The sequence below is a fragment of the Saccostrea cucullata genome, unplaced genomic scaffold (genome assembly GCF_032062105.1).
Source record: "Saccostrea cucullata isolate Sc308-1 unplaced genomic scaffold, CSIRO_AGI_Scuc_v1 ctg668, whole genome shotgun sequence".
NCBI lineage: Eukaryota > Metazoa > Mollusca > Bivalvia > Ostreida > Ostreidae > Saccostrea > Saccostrea cuccullata.
Window position 1 is genome coordinate 161,158 of NW_026926978.1, and position 27,117 is coordinate 188,274.

The window sequence follows — 27,117 nt, forward strand, 5'->3', positions numbered from 1 at the left end:
CGAATTATCCTAAACATTTAGGTATCTGTCTAGAAAACCCATCCGTCGATAGAGTTAATGGAGAAGACCATGGTTTTGTTTGTATATGATTTTGGTACACGATAATATAACGGTAAATTGTCTGAAAACACCCTTAATGTTTACGAAAGTCTGACCCAGTTGTATTGCTTTTCATTATACCTCTGCTAAACATCCACAGTGTAGACTGTTCTAATGCTCTCTCTCTTCCCAGGTTTTCTCCCTGCTCTGTAAATACATCGTTTCGCTCTCAGGGATTATAAATGAACCGTGGTAGTAGAGGATGACCAGTCATGTTTCCTGTTTCAATTTAATTATATAAACAGCCAATTTTATTGAGCTGTAATGTGGCAAATTTAAAAGAAAATTGAAAGGAAAGTTATGTACAAGTATATAAATGTATTTATATGCTCCAGGTATCAAATAAAGTCTCAACTTCCACTCGTATTGTTGGATCTGATATTTTTATCTATATTGTATATATATATAATCTAATAACCAAGCTTTTATGATAAACTTTATGACTTTAATTTTCCAATCGTAACTTCCTTTACTTATACAGCAAAATACATTCGCCACCTGCATACAAGGTTTACATCTCTCAGGTGATTCGATACTCAAGAGCATGCTCTATGTATGTACGATTTCTAAAACGAGGTAAATTAGTGACAAACAAGTTAATGAAACAAGAATATCAGCAGTCTTATTTAAAGTCAATGGTTCTTTGCTTGATGCAACGACCTTATCACCAAAACAATTTATCATTGAGTCAAATCTTGACTGACGTTCTTCATCTTAATATTCATATCATGACAAGGAGCATACGGCAGGTGTGACCGGTCGGAAAGCGATGCTTACTCTTACGTAGCACTTGATCCCACCCTTGATGTTATAGAAGCCCGTGTTTTCTCCGCTTATACTTTGTATTGTTTTATGGACTTTTGAGCTTGAATACCATTTGTTATCTCCATATATTTCATTCATATGATACATCTGAATAAAAGAAAATAAATATACCTGTGTAATTTCTTTGAAAATAAAATGCAAAAATTCAACCATTTTCATTCAAAAGTGTCTTATTCTCAATATTTTCTCAGCTCTTATTTACAAATTATTACAATTATCATTATAAACTTTAAAACAAATTATCAAACTTCTACCCATCTACCCATTGTTAATAGCGTATTCCTTACACTTAGAAATATGCAATTTACTTAACATTAGATCTTTATACCGGTGCACACGACTCGGCAAGGGAATCATACTTCTAAATGACATCTGTTCCAACGTGTGAAAGTTTAGATGCCCCATGTATTTTTTTTACTCCTGATTAGTATTGTCTTTGAGGACTTTATTGCTTGATCACCATTTTTATCTCCATCTTTCACGTAACTGCTTAAAATCTATTAGAGTAATTTATTGTTTGTTATTTTATATAACAAATAATCTTTAAATGGCTTTTAAACGTTTATTCAGTTTGTATGCATATTGTGATTGATTTATTGGACAATGAAATGCAAAAAGGACCCAATTAAAGCATGTCTCAAAAACGTGTCACTAACCCTGCGGCACGATTTGGGTCTAGCTACTCCCTTCTTCCAATTCAGGGAATGTATCTTAAGCGACAACTACCACTGCCATGTTGATTTTAGTGTATATTTTGTATACTTGAACCTTCCTTCGTTGTTTATGTAAAAAATAAAGCAAAAAATTAATTCAAAAGAAACAGATAGTTATCCCTAATACAAACTGGCACATTCTCACATCGCTAACGCTGTGTGCTTAACAACGCCTTGGGAGATTATATCTTACAGAAAATTCTGACAGTTTTCTTGAAATATAAGCTGTAAACTTGATGACCGATTAAGGCAATAAAACGTTTTTAATTTATATAGTGTATAGGCGTTTGGTTCATTATATTTTTTTTTATTTTGTGACAGCAACATCTGGTGCTACCGCCTAATTCAGTAACGGCCTTTTATTACGTTCGATCCAGCTCTCCATTAATTGGACCATGTGACGCCAGGTGACCGGAATCTGTAAGTTTTTTTTTAATTTTATCTTTATATTTTTTTTTAAAGAATTCATCTTCTTAAGAGTTTTATTATTTAGAATTAGATCAGTAGATGAAGATACTTGATAAAGTGAATAATTCAATTAAAAGCGGTGTTTACCATATAGATTCATGTTTTGATTATTAATTGCCGATTTTATTTATTTCGTCCTTTGCCAGAAACAAAACGTATTGTTTTACTAGAATCTGAGCATTAATATCTTAAGTTAAATATAAATCCAGTTTGAGGAATATAGAAAGGGTTAAATTTAAAGAAAGATGAAATTAACACCAGTCTTTTTTTTTTCATTCTGTATTCTGAAATTTTCGCTAAGAGTCAAAACCGGTTCGGAATCTGTTTTTTTTATTTATTCTCGAATAATTTTAAAGTTGATTTTTTTTTCATTTAAAGGAGCCGTTCTTACATTTTTGAGGTATATTTTCAAGTTGTTTTCTTTTATGATCACGTTTCTAAATACAATATTGCAGTTTGACACACTATGTTGGTTATAACTCATATTTTGCCTTAGCAAAAAACTCCTTTTAGATAAAAAGCTTACGCAAAATTAACGTCTGTTTTAAATATGTTGTCTACTAAACAAATTGGCATAAATATAATCTAGAATACTAGCGCTGTTAACGTCAAAGCCATTTCTCTAAATATATGAAGTCTTTTCGAAAAGAAATGCACTATATATATTCATGAAGAAAGATATGGAGATAACGAACATTATTCAATATCAAAGTCCTTAAAGCAATACAAAATAGGAGCAGAGCAAACACGGACCTCCGAAACATCAGAGTTAGGATCAGGTGCCATGAAGGAGTGAGCATCCCCTGCTGACCGGTCACACCTGCCGTGTGCTCCTTGTCTTCATCGGGAAATAGCGGAAAAATCTGTCGTCAATTGTGTATAAATAATGGACTAACAATTGGTATGTAAAGCGTCAGTCAGCATTTGACTTAATGATAAACTGTACTTGCTGACAAGGTCATTGTATCGACCATAGAACTTACGAAATGATGATTTTAAACGAGACTCCTGATATTCTTGTTTCAACAACTTGCTTTTCAATAATTTACCCCGTTTTAGAAATTGTTCATATGTAGAGCATGCTCTTGCATATCGAATAAACTGAGATATATGTACTCCGTATGCAGGTGATGAAGGTATATTGCTGCATAAGTAAGGTAAGTTGACTTTGGGAAAGTTAAAGTCATCACGTTTATCATATAGCTTGGTTGTTAGATTACCATTATAATCTTTTTCAAGTAAAATATCCAAGTATGAAACAAAAGTGTCAGACTCTATACAAATTTTAGTTAATTTAGTATAGAAATTCTAAAAGTTCCAAATTTATATCTGATTGGCAAGTACCAAAATGTGTGTTATTTGCTGAGAAAGATAAGAAGTTTCTTCAAAAGAAACGCTCAAGGCAATTTTTAACTAAAAAGATCTCTCTCTCTCTCTCATATCAATGACCCTTTTTTAATCTGAATATAAATTTAAATGCAATTTGATTGTTGTAAATATTGAAATTATTGGGAGTCTTTGAATGTAAACATAACTGATAATATTAAACGTAAACATAAAAAAGCGTAAGCGTTCACACTTATTGTATTTCTAGATCTTTACTAGTGGCAAGAAAACAGCAGTTTGTTGATATAAACCTCTTTGCATCTATCATTTAAAGAATCAAGTTTTGAGGGGTTGTTTGTCTACATTATAGAAAGGTCCTGCATTTTCTGACATGTTAAGTATCTTTTATTAATGTGGTCGGTCCCAATGCAAGATCTTTTTCATTACCTAAACATTGACTTATAAATCTCCAAATTTTAATATTTTCCGATGTGTTTCGAAGAACTTACTTTGATTGAAGAGTCCATTCAACAATACAAAATTGGAGCAGAGCAAACATGACCCCCCTACATAGAAATGGGATCAGGTGCCATTACCTACTGCATAATAATCAACGCGTTTATCATAAAGCATAAAGCAGGGTGTTTGATAACCATTAACAACGTTTTCAAATAAAATAACTAAATATGAAACAGATGTGTCAGACTCTGTAACATCTTTCATTTCAAGATTTTTGGGATATATCGTTTCGACATAATAATGGAAATAACCATTGTTAATTAACAATACGTCGTCGATGTATCTAAATGTCGAGTTGAAGACCATAGCAAGTGATTTCTTCTTTTCAAGGTTAAGATTTTCGACAAGTTCTGCTTCATATGAATACAATATGTCCGCTAATAACGGGACGCAATTGATATCCATTGGAATTCCAAGAGATTGCTGAAGGACCTGGTCTCTAAAATCCACATAGATATTGTCAATCTCAAACTCAAACATCTTTTTAATATCCACTACAAAGTACTTGTATGTACATTCAAAAATTTTTTTAAGAAAATAAGTTTGCAATTGACCAGTGACTCAAACATCTTTTTAATATCAATTTCAAAGTGCTTGATTTTACAATCAGAATGTTTTTACTCGACAGAATAATTTTGCAAATGACCAAATATTTCCATTTTTATTGAAAGAGCAGCTGTTAATTATATCAAAGAGCCTGGACTTTAATTTAATAGAATAAGTTAATAGAAATAGTTAAAATTGGTGATTTCCTAAAATGCTTCATTATATAACTGATATCTTAATAGTCGTTTCAGTTAAAAATATGAGAATTCTTAATTTTAAGATGAACTGTCCTTAACTTTAAACTTTAATGCATATTATCCCAGGTGCCTCTAAGTTGGTAGACATGTCTTGCTAATGGGATTATAGAAGAGTATAACTTGTAGATTCCATTATATATAGAATATTGAGAAGTTTGACCTTTAAGTGAGCAAATAGACACACTTTGAAGTGATGACATTGGATATCTTGTATCAGGGATAGGAGAAGAAGCTCTGCTTTACTAATGAGCTGTAGATGATTGACATGTATGTTATCATCCTAGGAGTAACAAGGAGATAAGAGTAATTGCTAATGTATGCTGACCAATACCCAGAAAATATCAGAATATATTTGGCCGACAGTTGCATTAATGTTGACACGTTATAATCTAGTGTTGAAAGCAGTAGATGGTAACGGACTATACTCAAGACGGTAACGACATTTAATCATCAGCACGATCCTTCCTCACATTAAGGTATGGTAAGTGTGAAAATATTGACAAGAACAACGAATTGAAGGAATCTGCAAATGTTTATATAATGTAAGAGATTTTAATACTTTTTCTAATTGATAAGGATTTTTCAGCTTTTTCCCGATCATGACAAGGAGCACACAGCGTGACCGGTCGGTAGGGGATGCTCACTCCTCCATGGCACCTGATCCCACCTCTGATGTTTTGGAGGTCCGTGTTTGCTCTTCTCCTACATGTATTTTGTATTGTTTTATGGACTTTTGATATTCAATACTACTGGTTATCTCCATATGTGTCATTTTGCTTCATAGGAATATAAATGTTGTCAAGAACTCCAGCATCTTCAGAGTACCTTTGTGTAGAATCAGAGTTATTTTAACAAAGGAATTATATTAAATTAGTGGATCACCCATAGTACTCTATTAATTAAATAGTATATGTTAAGGGTAATGTTAATGTAAATATATGATATACATATACTTAATATTCCAGATGCCCTGACCTTGACTTAAACTACTAGTATACCAGAAGAGTCCTGCTATTTTTAAAATTATCAAGCTGGCAGACACGTTTTGTTCATGGGAATGCTGGAAAGTAAAAATGTTCTTCAATTTATTTTAAATGGTTCCAATGAGCAAATTGACACTTGAGACTGGAGATAATAGTTATCTTGTATCAGGGATGGGAAATGAAACAAGGCTGTCTTAATGAATTGTAGATGACTGGCATTTATATCTCATCCTAATAATAACAAAGAGATAAAAGTAATTGCTAATCTGTGATGACCATTTCCCAAAATATCTAAGAATATATTTGGCTGAAAATAGAGTTAATATAGACAGATTGATAAGCAGCGATCAAAACAAAACAAAAATCATCATGGCATATACGCAAGACGGTATTGCTAATATTCCTCAGCATGAAGCTTAACATTCTTAAGCTACTAAGGATATTATGTGCTTTAATTCACCTAAAATTGTTTGAAAAAGATGACGATAACAAAAGCTTTCTTTTCTTAAATTTGGACAACTAGAAACACCAGACTTTTTAAAAACTTCTAAGATTTTTTTTAAGTATAGACTTTGAAAATTCCTTCAGCACATATCTAACTTATTTAGATGCTCTAGTTATTTTGCTTATACATGTAACCATAATAAATATGTTTAACAATTCTTAGCTAAGGATAGTATTAATTAGTAGATTATGCCTTGGAATTTAAGAATATAGCAATTAATGCAAACGACCCGAGGCGCTTAGAATGTTTTGGATGCAGGAGATTTTATCGGAGAAAAAAATATTGCCATTGAAATGGCGGGATAGCGTTAGTTGGGTGGCTATCAAATGGGTGGAGCATTTGTCATATAACCATTCCCTGTTTACCTATTACGTGCACTATGTATCTGGGGGGGGGGGGGGCAATTGACTCAGATGTCAAAATTAATAAATCATTTTTAAAATGGTTTCACAATTATTTGAGAATAAGTCAGTTAGAATTTGAACTTAAGTAAGATTTATTCGTAAGCAAGGTCAAGGGCAAAACTATAAAATTTAAAAAATGCTGTGGGTGACATCAACATATTTTTCAGTATACTGTAACGGTTCTATGATTCATCACACTCAGATCATGCTCATTAGTTAGACTGGGTTGGGATAATCATAATTATGCAGATGCTAGTTAAATAGAATATGAAATAGATAATGGAAGTTGACTATGGAAAAACTGAAGTCATCAACTCAGTTATATAGATTAGTTGTTAGGCTGCAATTCCTTCTTAAAAGCCAGTACTACATCCGAGTATAAAAATATCGCATACCCTTTGAGTTCTTTAATTTGAAATATTAACCGTTACGAGTATATCTTATAGGAGAATAAAAATATGTATCTGTCTATACAAACTTACAAAAATTTGCCACTTTGATTATATCACTATTATAGCATAAATATCATCATGTTATTAAAGCAGTGCAGATTTCTAAATACATGTGCTTAATTGTAGATAGACACCGAAATGCAACAGGCATTTCAATTTCGGTATTCAGATCCTCTTCATTTCCGCTAATTTGTTAAAGTAGAACAATCTCGGTAATTCTGTTCAGTGTGTAAACAAATCTGTTTGTTCAGCTGTTTGTACACGATGTATTAATTTATATACCATTTCTCAGATTAAAGGAAAAGATGAACAACTCTGTTGGGTCCACTTGAAGAAGCAATTCTCTCAATGAGAAAAGCAATCGATAAAAATAAGAGTTTGGAGTAGTTAGGAAACAGCTTAGAGTTCATCACTGGTTTCTATCACTAAGTTTTGGAGACATTAAGATTATTTTATTTTTCTCAGTGATTATAATGTGTTGGGTTAAAGTGTATTTAGAATTAATACACAGCTTCTAGGATCGATAACAACACATTTGACTTTTTCAACCCTTTATAAAACATATCTTGCTATTTATTAAGATCCATACTTTGATTTAATATGAAGATTAATATTAAGAGATAATTAATGCAATAGTCGTAATAATATGTTACTTTGTAATAATGAGTTAGTTTGCAAATAAAGTGACGGAATTGTTAAAGTGACTAAACATCTCAATAGGTAACTTTAAGTTCGATGAATTTTAAGTGATATGTTTCAAACTAATTTCAGGCAACCCGTAATATGTTAATTTTGAAAAAAAAAATTATTTCGTATACCTGATCAGTTTAGAGGACTCATCTAAGTCTTATTTTTTACATTTATTATACTAGATATTATTGTACTCATAAATTTACTTCCCTTCTCACTGACCGTTTTGCAAAACTATTTTGTTAAAATCATTCTGATTGTACACACATGTACTCTGAAGTCGACATCAAAAAGATACTTGAGTTTCTGATTGACAATATCTATATTGTTTTTGGAGACCAGGTCTTCCAACAATATATTGGTATTCTCATGTGTATGAATTGCGCCCCGTTATTAGCAGACCTATTTTTGTATTCATATGAATAGAATTTGTGCAAACTTAAATGCGTGAAAAGAAGAAAACACTTTTTGTGGCCTTCAACGCGACATTTAGATATATCGACGATGTATTGTCAGTTAACAGTTGTAATCTCCATTCTTATGTCCACACGATACATCCTGGTGAGCTTGAAATGAAAGATACCACAGAGTTGGTTACATGTGTTTCATATTTGGATATTTTACTTGAAAAAGACTTTAATGATAATCTAACTACCAACCTCTTTGATAAACGCAATGACTTTAACTTTTCTATCGTTAACATTCCTTACATTTGCAGCAATATATTTTTATCACCTGCATACGGAGTTTATGTATCTCAGTTGATTCGATACAAGAGCATGATCTACGTATGCACAATTTCTAAAACGAGGTAAATTACTGACAAACAAGTTGATGAAACAAAAATATATGCAGTCTCCTTTAAAGTCATCATTTCCTAAGTTCTATGGACGATACAATGACCTTGTCATCAAATACAATTTATCATTGAGACAAATGCTGATTGACGTTTTTCATACTTATAGTTAGTCCATTATTTATACATTAAATTTACAACGGATTTTTTCGTTATTTCCCAATCATGTCGGCGAGTGTGACCAGGTCGGCAGGGGATTTCCACTCCTCCATGGCACCTGATCCCACCTTTGACGTTTTAGAGGTCTGTGTTTGCTCTGCTCCTATTTTGCATTGGATTTTTGATCTTGAATACTGTTCGTTATCTCCATATGTTTCATTGTTATATAATTATAGGACTAAGGGATGTTTACTCTTCAATGGCACTTGATCCTTTTACAGCTTTAAGAGATCCATGATTCTTTATCATTTTTTTAAATCCCTAATATAATACAAAGAGTTTTTTAACGCAATGCCGATATAATAAATAATGTTTTTTTAAATATACATATAAATATACGAATTAAAAAAGTATAACATTTAATAAACAATTTTTTTAAACTAAATTCTCATGAAATACGAAATTGATTACATGTGTAATTAATATATAAAGGATCTAATGCATAATTCATTACAAAGAAAACTTGACATATAATATAGATATAGAAAAAAAAAATATTCAGCTTCAGGTACAAGAGGATGAAAAAATCAAACATATAATGGTAAATAACCATAAAGAAAGAATACCCATAAAAGAATTAAATAATGAAAATATTGACATAGATGATTTCAAGCTTAATTTGGTTTTCTTCAATTCTATAACTGTTACCTGTAATTTAAAGTCTTTGTATAATTTAAAGTATTATATCAGTATAAAATGGTTGGTATCATTCAGTTAATCTGATCATCAGTCAGCGACTCATATAACTTTAATTTATATTTTTTGTTTACAAAGATACTTTTTTAGCATTAAGAAATTTGCTATCAGCTACATAATAAAAGGTAATTAAATCATATCATGATAATTCTAAAAAAAAAAAAAAAAAAAAAAAAAAGACGCATCATAAACAGAAGAAGATAATGTTCGAATACAAGCTTATCAATGACACTGATTAAAGCGTTAGTTAGACCTCCTGATTAGAACATTGATCGGCCATTTATCTATACAGTGTAACTTGATCCTCCTCTTTAATAAATCTACCGATTCAAACCATTTTGTGAATCGCAATATTTATACTTCTGTCTGTTGTATTTGCATATCAAGACAAAAATCTGCATTGGTAAACGTTTAGATAAAACTTTTGATAAATTCCTCATAATCTTTTGATGGTTCTAATGTCCGTATAGTCTTCGCTTTGTTTCTATCTAAACATCAATCGTGGTTAAAGAGCACGTGTAGCTTAAAACTAACAATTACTTATAATAATTTCCGTGGTGCCTCGCCGGTCGTGAATTCCAATTAGTAAACAAAAGTACGGTCCGAATTAGGACCGCGTTCAATCTTTGGATAAAAAACATAACGATGGGGTAGGTCTTTTCTTATTTTATTTAGAATAGTTTAGAGAAATGTTCAAGATAGTTTTAAAAACTTCGAGTCCCAATGGACATATATACTTGAAATAGATTATAAACTTTTGCATATTCAGTAGATAGTATAATTCTGAATATTAAAAAATTAATGCTACATAACTGGAAACTTTTAACTGCTTGAACATTTTTAAAAAAGAAACTGATTTCAGTTTATAATTGGTGTATTAATTGTCTTTTAATAAGACTGCAATATTTATCATTCTGTAAATTGTCAAAATCACTTTTAAAGGATAAATTAACAATTTTCAAATGAAACTAGTTTGCAAAACCGTTAAAAGTTGTCTTTTTTAAAATAATGAATTGACGATTCAGGTATTAAAAGATATACCACTGATGGTTTTATGTTAGTCGTATAAAAATGTTCTAGATACGACTAAAAAGTTTTTCTAGCATATAAAAAATAATAATCCAATGCTTCGTTATATTATTCTCAGCTTATACTGGCCGGAGAGTACGAGTGTAAACAGAATGTATTATCTGTGCAGGGGCAAGATTACATGTCAGATAAAATAAATAAACATCGCACTCTCAGCAGATACCATCGCCATTGTCTTAATAAGTTCTCTGTGACAAGAAACAGGAATACCCACGTGACGAGGTGTGAAAAGGTTTCACTGATTTGATTCTATTTTGAGAAACAGAAAATAAACACCTTAAAGTTATTATAACATTATTCGATTTAATTTACTTGTATATAAAATAACAAAAAATATATATCATATGATTAAAAAAAAAACACATCTTGATGCGAATGCAAAATGATGATCAATTCTTCTTTCAAATTCACATCCCCGTTTTCCCAGCATTTTGATAAATTAATAGAGACTATATAAACATGAGGTTAAATTAGATGCTTATATTTTGTTTTATTTCAGACACTGTTACAAACACAAAATCAAACATTTAACATATATTTATACCTACACAATATTCTCACCTTGATTTGCGATTACTTTTTTGGTGTTCATGATCATGTTTCGATGATATAAGTTTGTTCTGTTGTTCATATAATGACCAGTAACTGTTGCTTTTTTGCCAAGGTACATGTGTTTTGCTGCTTGTTTAGAAGTCTTGGCTTTGGTAATTGGACAATGGCATATAACATTAATATTATAATCGTTGTTATAACAATATGTGTCTGACTAAAAAAAACTTCCAAAAAGAAGAAAAAAAAATGATACACATTCGACGAAAAGAGTTAATCAAGAAATTTCTAAAATGACAAAGTTTTATAATAGAAAGTTATACTTTGAATAAAAAAAAAATAAATCGCATGGAAAAAGATTTTTTATTGTTAAAGTTATCTGAGGACCGTATTTATATAATATAATGCATGCTGTGTTTCTATTTAAGAAACAAGGTTTTAATTTAAGATAATAAGAGGTATTAATGCTATTAAGTTTTTTTTTGTCCTCAATAACTTAAACAAGATTCCAGATACAATTCCATGCTAGATGTCCCTTAGCAACATTTCATTTAAAACGAGAACAGCTTTTGACACGTCCAATATTCTCTGGCTTTATAAAGTAATTGACAAAAATAATCGTATTTCCGAAATCAAATAAAACCATAGTCGATACTCTTCATAGCAAGAATTCACGCTTTTAAATCAAGGAAGAAAATGGAATGTTGACACGCGGAGCACTGCACAGAATCTCTCATATCACGTGATTTTGGATTCCATCGTGACGTCATGGACTTGTCTCGTGCATATTCGTCCGAAGCAATTTGTCGATCTGATTAACGAGACATATGTCTGTATATCATGAGTATCGGTTGCAAATAATTACCTAATAAACTACACCTGCTTTATTTTAAAAAGGATAATTGGCATTGGGACCACCCCTGTATATCTTTAATATTTCACCCCTCGACCGTCCGTGTATTGTTTTTTGCAATGGATTTAAGAGACAGATGATAATATGGCTTTTATTTATTTGTTTGATTTGAGGACAAAGTGAACCTTTATGTGTTTTTATTCTGGTATTTTTGGAAGTTTTTCAAAAGCGCTGCGTCCATCAGGTATTTAATGGGGTTTCACAATTCGTATTCAGTTATTGATGGAAACGGACATGCTTTTTAATCAAAAGGTATGTAAAAGAAAAATAAGAAATGGAATGATTTAATTAACATTTGATACAAAAATAATTTTTAATAACTTAAATGATATGACATTTTTGAAAAAATAATATTCAAAACGTGCTTGATTTAACCAAAGAAGAAAATTTCTATTAAATTTTCATACAAGTTTGGTCGAAAATTCAAAAGTTTAATTTCATGAAAGATGTCTACATTTTAATGTGGCTGTTTTTGAAGTACTTTTAGTGCATTGAAAATTGATAAAACAAAATCTTTTATTTCACGAAATGGCATTTTAAAATTTACATCCCTTTTGAAAAAAGGGGAATTCAATATATATTACATTAAAATCGTAATAGCTTAATGTTATATTTTTGATGGAGATACAATTAAAAACAAAATGTACAAATGCTAATAATGAATAATTTAAAAGATAAAAAGGTGTTTAACAATAAAGGAATTTTAATGGGTAAATACAAATTATGATATTTTTTCTGGGTTGTTTTTGTTCGGAATATGTTAGATTTCTGTACACGAGCATAATTTGTTTTTTTTTCTCCATATTATATTATTGCCAAGGGAATTTGCCAGGCATTCATTAGGAATTGCAATATTTTCTACAGTAGCCACAAGCAGTAATTAATACACTACACCCTGCTTTGAGTGATTTAATTCTTCGACAAAACATGTCGATATAATGGTTAAACCATCATAAATAATCCACTTCATGTACTGTAAAAATGTACCTAAATTACGACATCAAAGTGATTTAAAGATGTAGCGTCAAAAATTCGCAGGAACGGGCGATATCAAAGTGCCTGAACATTAACAATACTATACATATGGTCGCATTTTAACACACGGATGAATAAAGAATTATCTTATTAACACAGCGCACTGGGCAATAAGCACTAGTAATATGAATTCATTTAGGTGGATCAAACGAGAAAACGTGTCTATTACAAACATTATGCTTAATTTTCATTTTATTTCATTCCGTACCCTTTCATTGTCGGTTCTCCTGTGGTATTGAAACTAGACGTTGTGAATCTTAAAATCTAGGGGCAATTTAGTAACGTGCCACCTTTTCTGACACCATAACAAAACGACAAGGATTTGATTAGTGGCAGATAGATTGTACAAAAAAATCCTCTGCTAATGACTGGGCTGGGCTCCTTCCCAAAAGAACATAGCAAATAAGCCGAAAAGTCGCATAATCTGCGTAGCTAAAACCGGGAAACAACTAAAAGGGATATTACTGTTTAAAACGGGAACTTAGCTAAAAACCGAGAACATTGCTATGATCGACACTTTGACCTTGTCAGCAAATGCAATCTATTATTAAGTCAAACGGCTACGACATTTTCATTCTAATTGCGAGGTCATTATTTATATAATGTGCAATTAGCGGTTGTGACAGGTCAACAGGGGATGCTCACTTTTCCATGGCACCTGATCCCAACCTCTGATGTATTAGAGGTCCGTGTTTGCTCTGCTCCTGATTTTAATATTGCCTTTTGAGCTTGAATACTGTTAGATATCTCCATATATTTCAGCTAGATTTGGGCCATAACTAAATTTTTATCCTTTAAAAATCCCAACTATATATATATATATATATATATATATATATATATATATATATATATATATATATATATATAGGTAAATTGTATATATATATATATAAGTTGCCTTTATACACCAAGAAAAGTTTCTCGTTTTTTTTATTAATGAAATTTGTAGGTTTAGGTTATTTGTCATTGAAAAAAATCATTTTGTTGAAAAAAAAACGATTTATACGGATTTTTTTTTTGATTGACAATAACTATGTATCTTTTAAAATTCCTATGGGACTAATTCCGCTTCGTTATGTGCATGGAGACCGATTACTATATTCATATAAGCTAATGTATTCAAAAACCTTTATATGAGATCAAGAAAACAAGACACATATTTAAGAACTATCGAAGAAATTGCCTATCAACAATGGTCATTTCCATTTCTTTGTCGACATGATTTATCACAGTGAAATTGAAATAGTAGACTTCACAGAGTATTGCATATCTATCTCATATTTGAATATTTTACTAGGAAGAAAACGTACACTGTAAATGGTAACCTACAACAAATTTTATAATAAACGTGATGACTTTGAACTTTTCTATCGTCAACTTTCCTAACTTGTGTAACATACACTAAACAGTTGCAAATGGGGTTAATGTCTTATAATTGAGTCGATACACAAGAAAATATTCTATGAACCGTTTCTAAAACTAGCAAACAATTGACCAATTCGTTGATGAACCAAGGATACCAACAGTCTCACTAAAAGTCATCATTTTGGCAAGTTTTGTGGTCGATACAATGACCTTGTCAGCAGGTACAATCTATCATTTTCATATGAATTGCTTAATAGGCCATTATTCACACATTGAATTGTTAGAGGATTTTTTAAAAAAATTCCCGACCATGACAAGGAACTCAAGGCAGGTGTGACCGGTCGACAAGGAATGCTTACTCCTTTATGAAACCTAATCCCACGTCTGAGTTTTAGAGACTTTCGAGTTTGAATAATGTCCAATATTTCCACATTTCATACATGTACATTAAAATCGAATCAAAGAGATATCAACTAGTATTCTCTATGCAAGTGATAAGAGGTAATTGCTACAAGTGTAATGGGAGTTGACCATTGAAAAGTTAAAGTCATCACGTTTATCGTAATGCTTTGTTGTTACGTTACCATTAACGTCTTTTTTTTTTGTAAAATATCCAATTGAGGTATGAAACAGAATAAAGAGGATTAAGCTTCAAGTTATGAATACGGTATTAGATATCATTTCTTTGTTCATTGTGTTTGAAGTTAAAAACATTAACAGCTTCTTTTAATCAGCGTAGCTTTGGTCAATCGGAAACAAAAGTTTCCTTTAGTAAAATCTAGCCTTGCCATCATATTACTCTTTAGTAAGATTAATATATTCAAATAAAAGCATCTACATTTAACCTTGTGAGAGCAAGATGAGGATGATATTTTCTTAAATAATGTTGAAATCCAATGAACATTCTTCAATTTCTGTGCCTTGTGTAATGTTCTGTGTAATTCTTTGTGTAATGCCCAGAAATTCGTTTACCAGATCAACTATGCACTGGTTTTCCGCTTCTGATTTATAATTATGCCCGTATAGGAATTTCTCAAACTCAGTTTAAGTTCCTAATGACCTCTGCTAAAAGGCCAATTAATTACAGTTGACTTTATTAACAATCCCAAAAGACTTCTTTCACTTTACTTTTGGTCATATTGGGTTACTATAGAAGCGTAAGTGGAATAATTCAAGAAAATTTTAGAATACGAAGATTCCTATCAAAATTAGTTGTTTACAGTTCAAAACACAAACCATTGTTATGCTTAATCATTATTGTAAGTTCTTCACAATAGAATTCCTTCCTCCCACAAAATGTTTGCAATGATTCAGAATTTCAAAGAGAATTTTCTTTCACTTTGTATTAATCCCCAAAGTGGTATCAATTTGAGCATGGTATCAATTAGAGCATAATTAATGTTCAGGATGAATCAATGTTAAATTCAGGGTAAAGACTCCTTCACAATTCGCATTAAGTTATCATTTTGTCAGTATGATGAAATGCATTGTACCTATCAAAGACGGAAGTTTTAAATTCATCAAGAATCTTATAACTGAAGTGAAAACAAAAAATCTGTAATTTTTAAACCATTTCAATAGTATTTTATAAAAGTTTACACAAATTAAGACTAAACTGACTGAACTTTTTTGTTTCATATTTAGAATAAGTCTTGACGTATGAAATGTTTATTTTTTTTTTCTATAAACAGATGAAGTATTCAAAAAATTAAGGTAAACATTTTTTGTATGGGAAGAAAAAAATACTTGAAACATAATGGCAAAAAGCACTTTTTTACAAAAGTTAAGATGACCTCAAAAATTTCAAAGATAACCTAGTTATCAAGGGTAAATGCAGTTTTGAGATACATTGATTATCTATAAACAATAAAACAATTTGTGAGCAAAGGAGTAAACTGTTAACAGATAAAATCATCCATTGAGGAACATCATCCCACCCTACCCCCTGGGGGTCATGAATGGAACAAATTTCGGCTTATACTACTAGGTGCGTCTATATAAATACGACTAAACAATGCTTTACTGTTCTCACAATTATTTTTATATATTCTATTGTAAAAGTACAACCAACAATTACGTAAGGATTTGAACAATATTAAATCACGGGATTTAATTCAAATTTTCATTATGAAATAAATCTTTACATTTAAGTTTTATCTTTTCTGTTTCATTGGTATTTGAGTAGACTTTTTTTTAAAGATGTCATTAATTTTCACTTATTCTCCCCACTATTAAAAATGATGCAATAAATAGATCAAGCTGTAAATATGATCACGTACGGATACTTTATGTCAAATTTCAGTGATTAGTAGTTTTTTGAGAAAAAATTAAAGATGTTAAAGTTTAAAGACGGCACACAAGAGACAGATACACAGACGTATTCTATTCTCAGATCAGAGAAGCTCACTCGAGCCTTAGGTTCTTGTGATCTAATCAAATTATTCATACATGGAAATGGAATTTTTTCTCAGTTGCAAAAAAATTTCGCTGAGTAATTTCTCCTTAATTGAATGAAAGAGAGAAGAATTAACCACTTTGCAATGTGACAAAGAATTACAACCGTTTACGATTAAATCGTATATACCACAACGGATCATGATTAAATAGTTTCAGACTATTGCATTTAAATATTGCTTAAATTATTTTTTCTAATGTTTTATCTTATTTTGTAATCTCTTGGAAATCAATTTTCAGTTATTTCCAAATCGTATGATACCAATTTCTATAATCCCACTAATAAATAAATGCATAATGTTTCAATAATGCCTGCAACCGAAGTTTATTTATTTTAGGGTTGATAATACATCTTGCTGGAGAGATAACATACAGAATTTTGTTTTAATCAATATTAGTTTGCTGTATTTTTCAGATCGTGAAAGACCTAGAGTGACGAACCATGACTTTACGCACGCGTAGCAAGGATGTCACGTGACTTACTGTTCTTTGCCTTATATGTTCTTTTACATATATCTCTTCTTGAGATAAAAGGTATGGTCAAAAGTATAAATTATATATTTACAAATGATAGCTTTAAAATCATCTCCTCCTGATATAACTATTGAATATATGTATTTATTGACCAGTTATCTGCCAGTCGGTAGAGGTGAGAATGGTGTCATAGAACTACAATAAGATTTCATACCTTTTAACATGAGGAATTTGCATAATTATTTTTCAAAATGATGTAGATTTAAATTATTAAATAAAACTATTCTTTTTCAAATGATTTTGGCCGTTGGTAAAGGCATGGTCGAAATTAAGTATGGTTGACTGTAACAAACGTATATTAAAAGTTCTAAATACTATTTTCTAAGTGCAAGATGCTTTATTGTTGGAATTTTCTGCAATTATAGCTTTCTTGTTGGAGTTACATGTTATTTAAAAATGTTTTAGCAGCATATGTGACAAAATCACTAATTAATATGTTCAAAGACATGTTAAAATGATTGGTTACAAAAATAATATTGCTTAAAGAAACTACGTATTTGATAAAGATATTTTTCATTAGGGGTTGCAGCCCTCAATGTCACCAAAACAGACGAACAGAGACTGCTTGACGCATTGATGACCGGATATAGCAAAGATACAAGACCCGTATATAATGCGTCCCATCCGGTCAGAGTGTCTGTGGGAATTACCCTTACACAAATTTTTGACGTGGTAAGGTTAACATTTTGAGTGTAAAGTATATTTCAATTTAGGATTTACTGATATTTATGGAAATAACGAACAGTATCCAAGCTCAAAAGTTCATTAACAATACAAAATTGCAGTTGAGCAAACACCGAATTCCAAAATATCAGAGTTGGGATCAGGTGCCATGGAGAAGTGAGCATCCCCTGTATGGTCTTGTCATGATCGGGAAATAACGGTAAAATCCCTGGGTATACAATAATCTTACTATCAGTCAGTATTTGACTTAATGATAAATTGTGTTTGCTGACAAGGTCGTTGTATCGACTATAGAACTTGTACGAAATGGTGACTTTAAACGAGACTGCTGATATTTTGTACAGAAACTTTTTGTCAATAATTTATCTCGTTTTTTTAAAAATTGTACAACGTAGAGGATAATCTCGCTTATAGAATCAGATAAGAAATAAAATCCCCTAAGCAGTGGATGAAGGCACATTGCTGCCACCAAGGGAAGTTGACGATTGAACAATAATTTGAAAATACGAGGGGTGATAAAAAAAAGTTCGCGATTTATCTCTATATTTAAAAAAACCACAATTCAGATCAGAATGAAAATTGGCACACATAGAGTCGTACACATGTTCTATAAATAGCATATGTGATAGTACGTTTTGCCTCTGTTTGTGACGTCACAATGTGAAAATGACGTCATTAGTTAGATCACTTGTGACAAAAAATGATTGACTCAGTCGTATAAATTTGAGAATCAAACGGCTGTAAAGTTACACGTTTGTCTTGGAAATTCCTTTGCAAAAGTTTATAATAATTTGTACATGGTTTATGAAGACAAAAGACTTGCCAGAAATTTTGTCATTAACTGGATTGATTGTTTAAGTGAAGGAAGGGAGATGTTTAAAAATGATGTTTGTTCTGTTGCCTAGTGAAAGCAAACTGGGAAAGAGACGTGTCCTTTGTTAAGCAATTTGATATGAAAGATCGCCAACTTACAGTTAGAAAAATAAATAAATATCTTTACAATAATATAATTATCAAATCCCTAATATATCGTTTACGTTAGACTTTATACATATCAGATATGATAAATTTAAGGCACCCATACTTTATCCATTTGAAATAAACGACGCTAAAAAGTCAGAGGACTTGGGTTTTGATGGTCACCATGCTCATTCTCCAAAAAGATATCAATATCAACCCATACGATTGCCGAGATTAGGCCATTTCTGACAAATAGACGGTTTCTGTTGTAAAAACTAACTTGCATGGTAAGAAATATAAGAGTCGGAAAAAATTTCAAGCCTCTGTGACAGAACGCCAAGGAGCATGTCATGGGCAGAATGGTTGCAGATGCGCGTTAAAATCAGAGAGGACTACTTTGAAAAATTTCCAACACTGAATCCCTATATCATTTCTTTATTGAAAGTTATTCAATTAGTTCGCGAACTTTTTGATCACCCCTCGTACTGTTTAGAGAAATTATGACATGTACAAAAAATGGTCATCATCGAGATTTTAAAATTCTGTGATATTTTTCAGGATGAAAAGAATCAAGTCTTGACCACCAACGTTTGGCTCGATCAGGTAGGTTAATCTAGGAGATTTTTGTAAGGGTTAAATCCATGCGCCTTAACGTAGGTTAAGTCCTAATACTTCCTTATCAGGTTTGCATTCAAAACGCTGCTTCTCATTAGATTTTGATGTTATTCATAACATTACTACAAATGGATTTTTTGTAAAATTCTTTACCAAACGCCTCTCATATTTTAAGGACTCGAAGGAAATTTAATATTGCAACAACGCTCATCGAAATGAATTTTGTCAAAAAAAACAGGGTTCTGCTTTCAAACATTCAACCAAAACTGAAGTATGGGTAACGTTTGGATGAATTTATATAATTTTCAAATTGTAGTTAATATGACACCTTTCATTGTACTTCTCTACAAAGTCCTGTTGAAATTAAACCAAAAAGGATGAGTAGCCTTATTCTGAATTTCATAGAAATGTTATTTCAGCACCTTTTAAGGGGGCCGACTATAGTTTCCATTGCGCAATATTTCGCGCATCTTAGTAAAATGAAGCGTATTTACTGTTTTAATGCAACTTTTTTCGCTTAATAAATACAAGTAAACAAAATTAAGAAATTATAGGTATAAAAATGTAATTACAATTTGATATAACTGATTTTTTAACCGATTTTGCAATTGATAGGTAGGTTGACGTCGTTGCAGTGTGTTTTTGACGTTATGATAATCTGTAGCTCTTAAAGAAAGTGGTAATAAAAATATTATTAAAGAAAACAATAATGAACATACGCTCTTGAAATTTAAAACATAGAAATTTGAGAATATCTCCAATATTTTTTAAAATGTTTTCATGTGAATCCATCGTGTACGTCATGTTTAGTAATACTCTATAAAAATAGTAAAATTTGCCATTTTTTTTTCATTTTGAGATGTCCCCTCTGGTAACAAGGCGGTAGAATTTTGTGTTTCTTACATATGTTGTATAATATAGTATTACTCATCAAATACTATAGTTTGAAGAAAATGTCTATTGTAGTATTTGTGTAATTTGCTTTCAAGTGCTAAAAATTGGCATTTTCCTATATAATCCTATAGTAAATGTACCTGTATTTTGAGACGGTCCCTTAAAAATACCTGGACGGTAGGTTTTCCCCAAACTTTGCATGTACACTGAAGTTAATGTAAGTTATATATGGTATAAAAATGAAGAGTTTCGCTATTGTAGTTTTCACACAAAAAAACTATAGTCGGCCCCCTTAAATAAAAATAAAAAAATAATTTTCGTATAGGATACTTATTATGAACAAAAATTGCTGTAATTTGTGACTACTGCAAAACCGTTGGTCAAAAAAAAAAACGATATAAAGAAGTTATGTGCCTAAATATTGTCTACTTTGAAATCAAGTCTTCTTGGCATTGTGCCAGATTATTGTTGGACTAGCAATTTGCATGAATCGAAAACCTTTGTCAACATAAAGAACGGATAAGAAATATTGCATGTCTATGTGTACCAAGTCATATTGAAATTAGGATAAAATTGTATGAGAAGTACAGGTTGACAACAGGACATCTTACTAATGCATATTAAAGCTGACATGAACTCTTAAAAAGGCATCAGTTTTCATCTTTGTACGACTTACTACATTCCTGTACGCCCTTGTCCGACATATTTGTTTGATTCCGCCATATTTTATCGAAGATTTTTGGCTACCCGTACCTGCTATATATAGCCTTGCAGAATTGTTTCACTTGAGTGATTTTCTATCCTGGCTGTCGACATGTACACATCTCCGATAGCATAGTTTTTAGAAGTCCATAAACTGACCAAATACATGTTTGAAAAGTAAAAATTCAACAAAAAATAGAACTTTACCGAGAATTAAATTATTTTTGAATGCATTTTCTGCAATATAGAAAATAAACTAACACGGAATACATACATGTACCCGTGCAGGTCGAGAAAACGCGTCAAACGCAGTCATAAAAAACATTTACCTGACTACTGCTATCGTTACAGGGATGTGCACACGTCGAAAGAAATATCCTATTTTACTTTTATTGAAAAATGCATCTCAGAACTAATGTAATCCATTGCTAAATCAACAGTAAAAGATGCTTGGACACACGTGGCCCATGCCGATCATTTTATTTGGTCAGGGAAAATATCAAAGGTTGAAAGCTCAGTGGGGTTGATTGAAAAAAAAATGCAAGTAATTTTTTCAAAAATAAACATTTTTCTTGTCTGTACATGTTGTAAATAAAATTTACGATTACGTACATGGTTTAACTTCATCAAATTCATAAAAAAAAAGCAGGCATTATTACGAATCATTCACCTTTTGAAGATTTTTTCCCGTGATATGAGGGGGGGGGGGGGGGGGTAATAAAACATGCATAACACTCTCATAAAAATAGTGTAAGAAAAACGTCTGAAACAGATTGGATCGTAATTTCCTTTCTAATATGCACATCTATACATATTGTGTCCTAAATATTTGCAAAGTTTGACGAAATTGCGTGCAGCGGTTTATGAGGAGTTGCGCTGACAAACTGCTCACCTCTATATTCAAGATATGGCCAAAAACATTATAAATCACGCGTGTGGTATAATAAACGAGTTTGATTCTTTGGTACAATGATAAAGAAAAAGCATATAGGAAGAGAGAGTAAACTCCTCGTGAGAATTCCACATTCTACCTAAAACTAGCTTTTTAAAAATTCTCTTGTCTGTTGTCCAAGTTCGACGCATACGTTTGAGAAGGTATTCGAGAAAGTTCCCAATGTTCCCATTCCTGTGATGTATATTTCACGTTTATTATATCCCCCGCCTGAAAAGTGGGAGTTTATATAGTAATCGTTAAGTCCGTCCGTCTGTCTGTTACGCTTTGGGGTACCCATCTCTTGTCCGCAAATCCTCTTATACCACTTAGAGAAATTTAATGAAACTTTCAAAGAATCTCAAGTTTTTTTACATATTACCATTATGCACCTCCTATTTTACTTTTTGATCTGACACGTATGGGTTTACCGAAATATGGACTTTGCCATTATAACTATATGGGAGGCAGGGGGTATCATTTAGTGAGCTCATTGCTCATAATACATGTACGTCTAGTTTCTCTTTCAATTTGGGCGTTTGGGTTAATTTCCTGTCCAAAGTAAAATTATTATTCAATTTATGAAGTTTCGACATCCCGCCTGAAAAAAATCCTTGATCTGTCCTAAGGCATAATAAATGGTACAGCACAAAGTGCGTAGGATTTTATATCTATCATTGCCCCAACGGGTGGTTACAGACAGAATGAGAGAGAGAGAGTTCAATATACAAAAGAATAAATAATAATTATCCGTATTCAACCAGTGTCAAGTATCCCTACCCTAGCTTTTAAAATTATCTCCCAAATTCACCTACAGAAATTAATTATATATATAAAAAAATACCTAGAATATCAGGCAGGGATACGTACTGAAATCTCGAAATACTTCCAGTAACTACATAATTATAATACAGTTACATTCCGCAAAATGCACATACTTTGTGGTCGGAGTGACACATTTTAAAAAAAATCTCAAAACTGAATTCGGCAGAAATGTCTGTCTTCCAAGAATATCTAAATAACGGTCATGTCAATTATTTTTGTTGTACCCCCCCCCCCATCCAAAAAATCAAATGCCTAAAAGTCAATCTGAACAGGGGATGACCTTTCTCCGTGTGTGTATGTGTTAAAGAATGTATAGATGTACACATAGAAATTTGTATTCTGGTTAATTGCTTTTAAGATTTGAAGTAAATTATTGCCGTACATGAAATTACTTGGTTTAGATTTGAGATTATAGTACTAAAATAATCAGTTATAATTGACAAATGAATTTTGCGACGCAAACCAACATAAGACTGTATACATGACTTTGTATAAAATTTATATTAGAACTACATGTAAACAATTCACAATTATAGCTTATGAACATCAGTTATAATACCCCCCCCCCCCCCACACACACACCCCTTTCAGCCGCGCAAATACCAAATAACTTCTCTTTCTACTTTTGATATTTTCCCTGACCAAAATCTGATCAGCACGGACTAAGTGTATCAACGTCCTAGTGTGTACGGAGTAATGGCAGTGTGTTTACTATTGAGCTTTTGTGGAGTTTATTTCTTTTTTGTGATGCATATTTCAATAAATGGAATTTAGGGTGTATATCACTTGACTTGTGCACATCTTCGAACCGATGCAGTAACCTTATTACCAGGTATGGGTACGTTTACAGCGTTCGAGGCGTTTTCTCGATATGCATCAATTGCATAGGACCTGCAAATCAAAGACGTTGGTTGTTTTGTTCCATTCAAATGATATAATTTCAAAATGTTTTTGCAAATTTACTGCTTTTTATTTCATGTTTATTCTGCATAAAATGGCGCACTGTAAAAATACGTACTCATGCATCTAAATTTCTCTTCCAAACTTGCATTTTTTTTTTCTTTTGATTCAAATCAATAATAATTCAAAAATGTGATTATTATGTTGTTTATTTTGTTTTTGAAATGTCTTGATCACCTCATGTGTTCTCATATGCTTTACCATCGGAGATGTGCACAAGTCGATACCCAAACCGAAAAATCATTCAAGTGTAACGAGCGCATTAGGGTATATATCGTTACAATGAGACAATGTATCTGAAAGAAATATGGCGGAATACGGGTATAGTTGGTATGAAACAGGTGGTACATAGATGAAAATGTTGCGTTTTTAAGAATTCATGTCAGCTTTAAGATCTTCTTTTCGTAACAGTACAGCTAAACTTTTTGTCCACCTTTTAATGATTAAATCAAATTACTTGTAACCAATAAGGAGCTTTTATATTAAGAAACATTACAAAACAGCTATTTCAGGCAAGCTCCCAATTCAGATAGATTAAAAAAACTTTATGGATAAGAAAGTTAATTACAGAATGCATCTGAAATTAATCCTGAAAATTATAATTGTTCTAAATTCGTACATGTATTGGAATTGTGTAATATGCTTATATCTGTTTATATATAGATTGTTGATTCTTTGATTTTAATCTAAAGAAGAAGCTTAAGACATTCAAGTTGTTTGAGGAGTACCTTACATCCATATGTATTTGACACTTTTATTTCTATTTAGGAATGGAAGGACGAGAAGTTGGTTTGGGATCCTAATGAATACAATGGATTGGAAGTCATGAGGATCCCATGCAGGAAAATATGGCTTCCCGACATCGTCCTGTATAATAGGTACGTTACTATTTATAATCTTACTTTTCCTTTTATTTGTTTTGTATTTAACAATTGATTCAACATGTTACTGATAGAACATGCACTGTATGATTAGTACATGCCTCTTTGCACAATTTCATATCGATTAAAAAACATCTTGGTAATTTATGAGGAATAATATATTTGTGTTATTTGAAGCAGAAAGTATTACATATATATTACCTTTGGCTATTCTTTTTAATTAACAAACGACAGATTTACAGGCATTTACACCTAATTCGTAAAACTGACTCTAATGTTGTGAATTTTACCAAAATCAAAGGCACAATGATTCTACTGAACTAAACATATTCAAATAATTCTTTATTTCTTAAGCCTTTGGTAAAGGATATGCACCTTCTATATCTTGAATAATCCAGTAATAAATTTATTAACATTTCACTAAAAATGCTCATGCACCACTACATGTTTATTGTGTATCAGGCTTGACATGATTTTTGCCATTTGTAATTCAAGAGCTAAAGTGATATTTTAAAATTTCTCTTTTATATGAAATACATGTATTGTAAAATATTATTCTTACCTTTTCAGCGCTAGTGACCATAACGAGAAGTATATGGAGGCCTTGGCAATGGTCGGTAGCGATGGCACCGTCTTCTGGCCACCAATCGTCAAGTTTAGAAGTTCCTGTCTGATGGACATGACCTACTTTCCGTTTGACGACCAGATTTGTAAGCTAAAACTGGGGTCCTGGGCCTACACTGGCTTCCAAGTGGACGTCCTCAATCGGTCAAACACTATCGACATGTCTAGATTCGTAGAAAACGGTGAATGGGAGATAATAAATACAGAGGCAATTCGGAATAATGTATACTACACGTGCTGCCCAGAGCCATTTCCGGATGTGACGATCACGTTACACTTGCGTAGAAGGACTATTTACTTCATGTACAACGTCATCATCCCTTCCATCATGTTGTCTAGCCTGGCCTTACTTGGGTTCTGGGTTAATCCTGACTCTGGGGAAAAGGTTACCCTTGGTCTTACGGTGCTGTTAGCTCTCTCTGTCTTCATGCTGTTAATTGCTGAAAACACTCCCGCCACCTCATTCTTTATACCACTTTTAGGTAAGTTTCTTTCTTTTATTCATTCTTGTTCAGCTAAAAATCGTGATCTATTTTAATATTTGACCTATCTGATTTGTTCATGTACACTTTCTGTATGTACTGTATTCAACAAAACCAATGATACATTTCTCCATCCCAAGATTTCAGTGTTGACAAGGTGCATTTTAATGATGAAAGCATTTACGGTGAAATGTATGTTTCCTTTCAGGTGTATATCTCATAACCACGATGTCCTTCACCTCTCTCTCTGTTATCTGTGCAGTGGGCGTGACTAACCTTCACCTCCGAGGTCACGCGTACCCTGTCCCGAATTGGATGCGCAAGCTCTTATTTTTAATTTCCAATATTTTGTGTATAAGGCTTCATCATTTAAGGAATGGATTGTCCGTTAATAGTTCGCCACATTGGGACAGAATTCCAGCGTCTTCCACTTTTGGAAATCACTCCACCTCAAACGGTCGCATCGTGCACGATCTTGGCGAAGGGACCGTCATTCACCATGACGAAGTACACAAAGAAGGGGCGGCCCCTACCGACAGGTTACTTAGGGAAGATAACTCTGATGTGAATCATGCATTACTAGAAACTCTGAAGTGCCTTATTAACAAACATGAAGAGGGTGAAAGGGAGAGAAAGATTCATGACGAGTGGAAGGAAGTGGCATTGATAATTGACCGTTCTCTGTTCGTGATTTTTCTCCTGGGGATGATTGTAGCGTCCGTCTACATTCTTGTTGTCTTGCCATTAAGGAAGTTAGCTACGGTTTAAATCACTCCTTACATGTGCTATTTTTGCCAACATTTTGAAAACAGAAAGTTGGGGACGGTTTAAGTCTCCCCAACATATGCTCTTTTTGCCAACATATTGAAAACATTAACGAATAGTTTAATTTATGCTACATTGTGTTATTGGTATTTTTATTACTCATGCTGTGAACACTCTTGTGTTTGACACAATAAAACCGCACAATATTACTAGGTAATAAGTTTTTTACTCTGCTTATTATTTCAAACCGCAATGCCCAATATCTTGGTTCAGCAACATTTATGGTGGTTTCAGCAAAATATTTACCCTTTTTTAAAATAAAGTCGTCTTTAAGTATTAGTATTAATAGCTGAT

General features: G+C 32.1%; 1 protein-coding gene across 4 annotated transcripts; it reads left to right on the plus strand.

The window, feature by feature from the left end:
• The first annotated feature begins 1,835 nt into the window (after positions 1–1,835).
• On the plus strand, positions 1,836–26,962 carry LOC134273135 (neuronal acetylcholine receptor subunit alpha-10-like). Of its 4 annotated transcripts, none has more exons than XM_062755311.1 (7): positions 1,836–2,057; positions 17,322–17,440; positions 17,961–18,112; positions 19,643–19,687; positions 24,780–24,889; positions 25,463–25,998; positions 26,207–26,962. In XM_062755311.1, the coding sequence occupies exons 2-7, from the start codon at positions 17,374–17,376 to the stop codon at positions 26,764–26,766; spliced, it is 1,470 nt and encodes a 489-aa protein (XP_062611295.1). In that variant the 5' UTR covers positions 1,836–2,057; positions 17,322–17,373; the 3' UTR covers positions 26,767–26,962. The 4 variants fall into 4 exon arrangements, with proteins under 4 accessions (XP_062611295.1, XP_062611299.1, XP_062611297.1 ...); XM_062755315.1 differs by lacking the exon at positions 1,836–2,057 and adding an exon at positions 2,485–2,505; XM_062755313.1 differs by lacking the exon at positions 1,836–2,057 and adding an exon at positions 10,042–10,148.
• The last annotated feature ends 155 nt before the right edge of the window (positions 26,963–27,117 follow it).

What these genes read in the sequence shown, in the direction of transcription:
- LOC134273135 (XM_062755311.1), top strand. Translation starts at nt 17,374, where the DNA reads ATGTCACGTGACTTACTGTTCTTTGCCTTATATGTTCTTTTACATATA. An exon ending in ATCTCTTCTTGAGATAAAAG is followed by an intron (nt 17,441 to 17,960) that starts GTATGGTCAAAA and finishes ATTTTTCATTAG; the next exon opens with GGGTTGCAGCCCTCAATGTC. An exon ending in ATTCTTTATACCACTTTTAG is followed by an intron (nt 25,999 to 26,206) that starts GTAAGTTTCTTT and finishes GTTTCCTTTCAG; the next exon opens with GTGTATATCTCATAACCACG.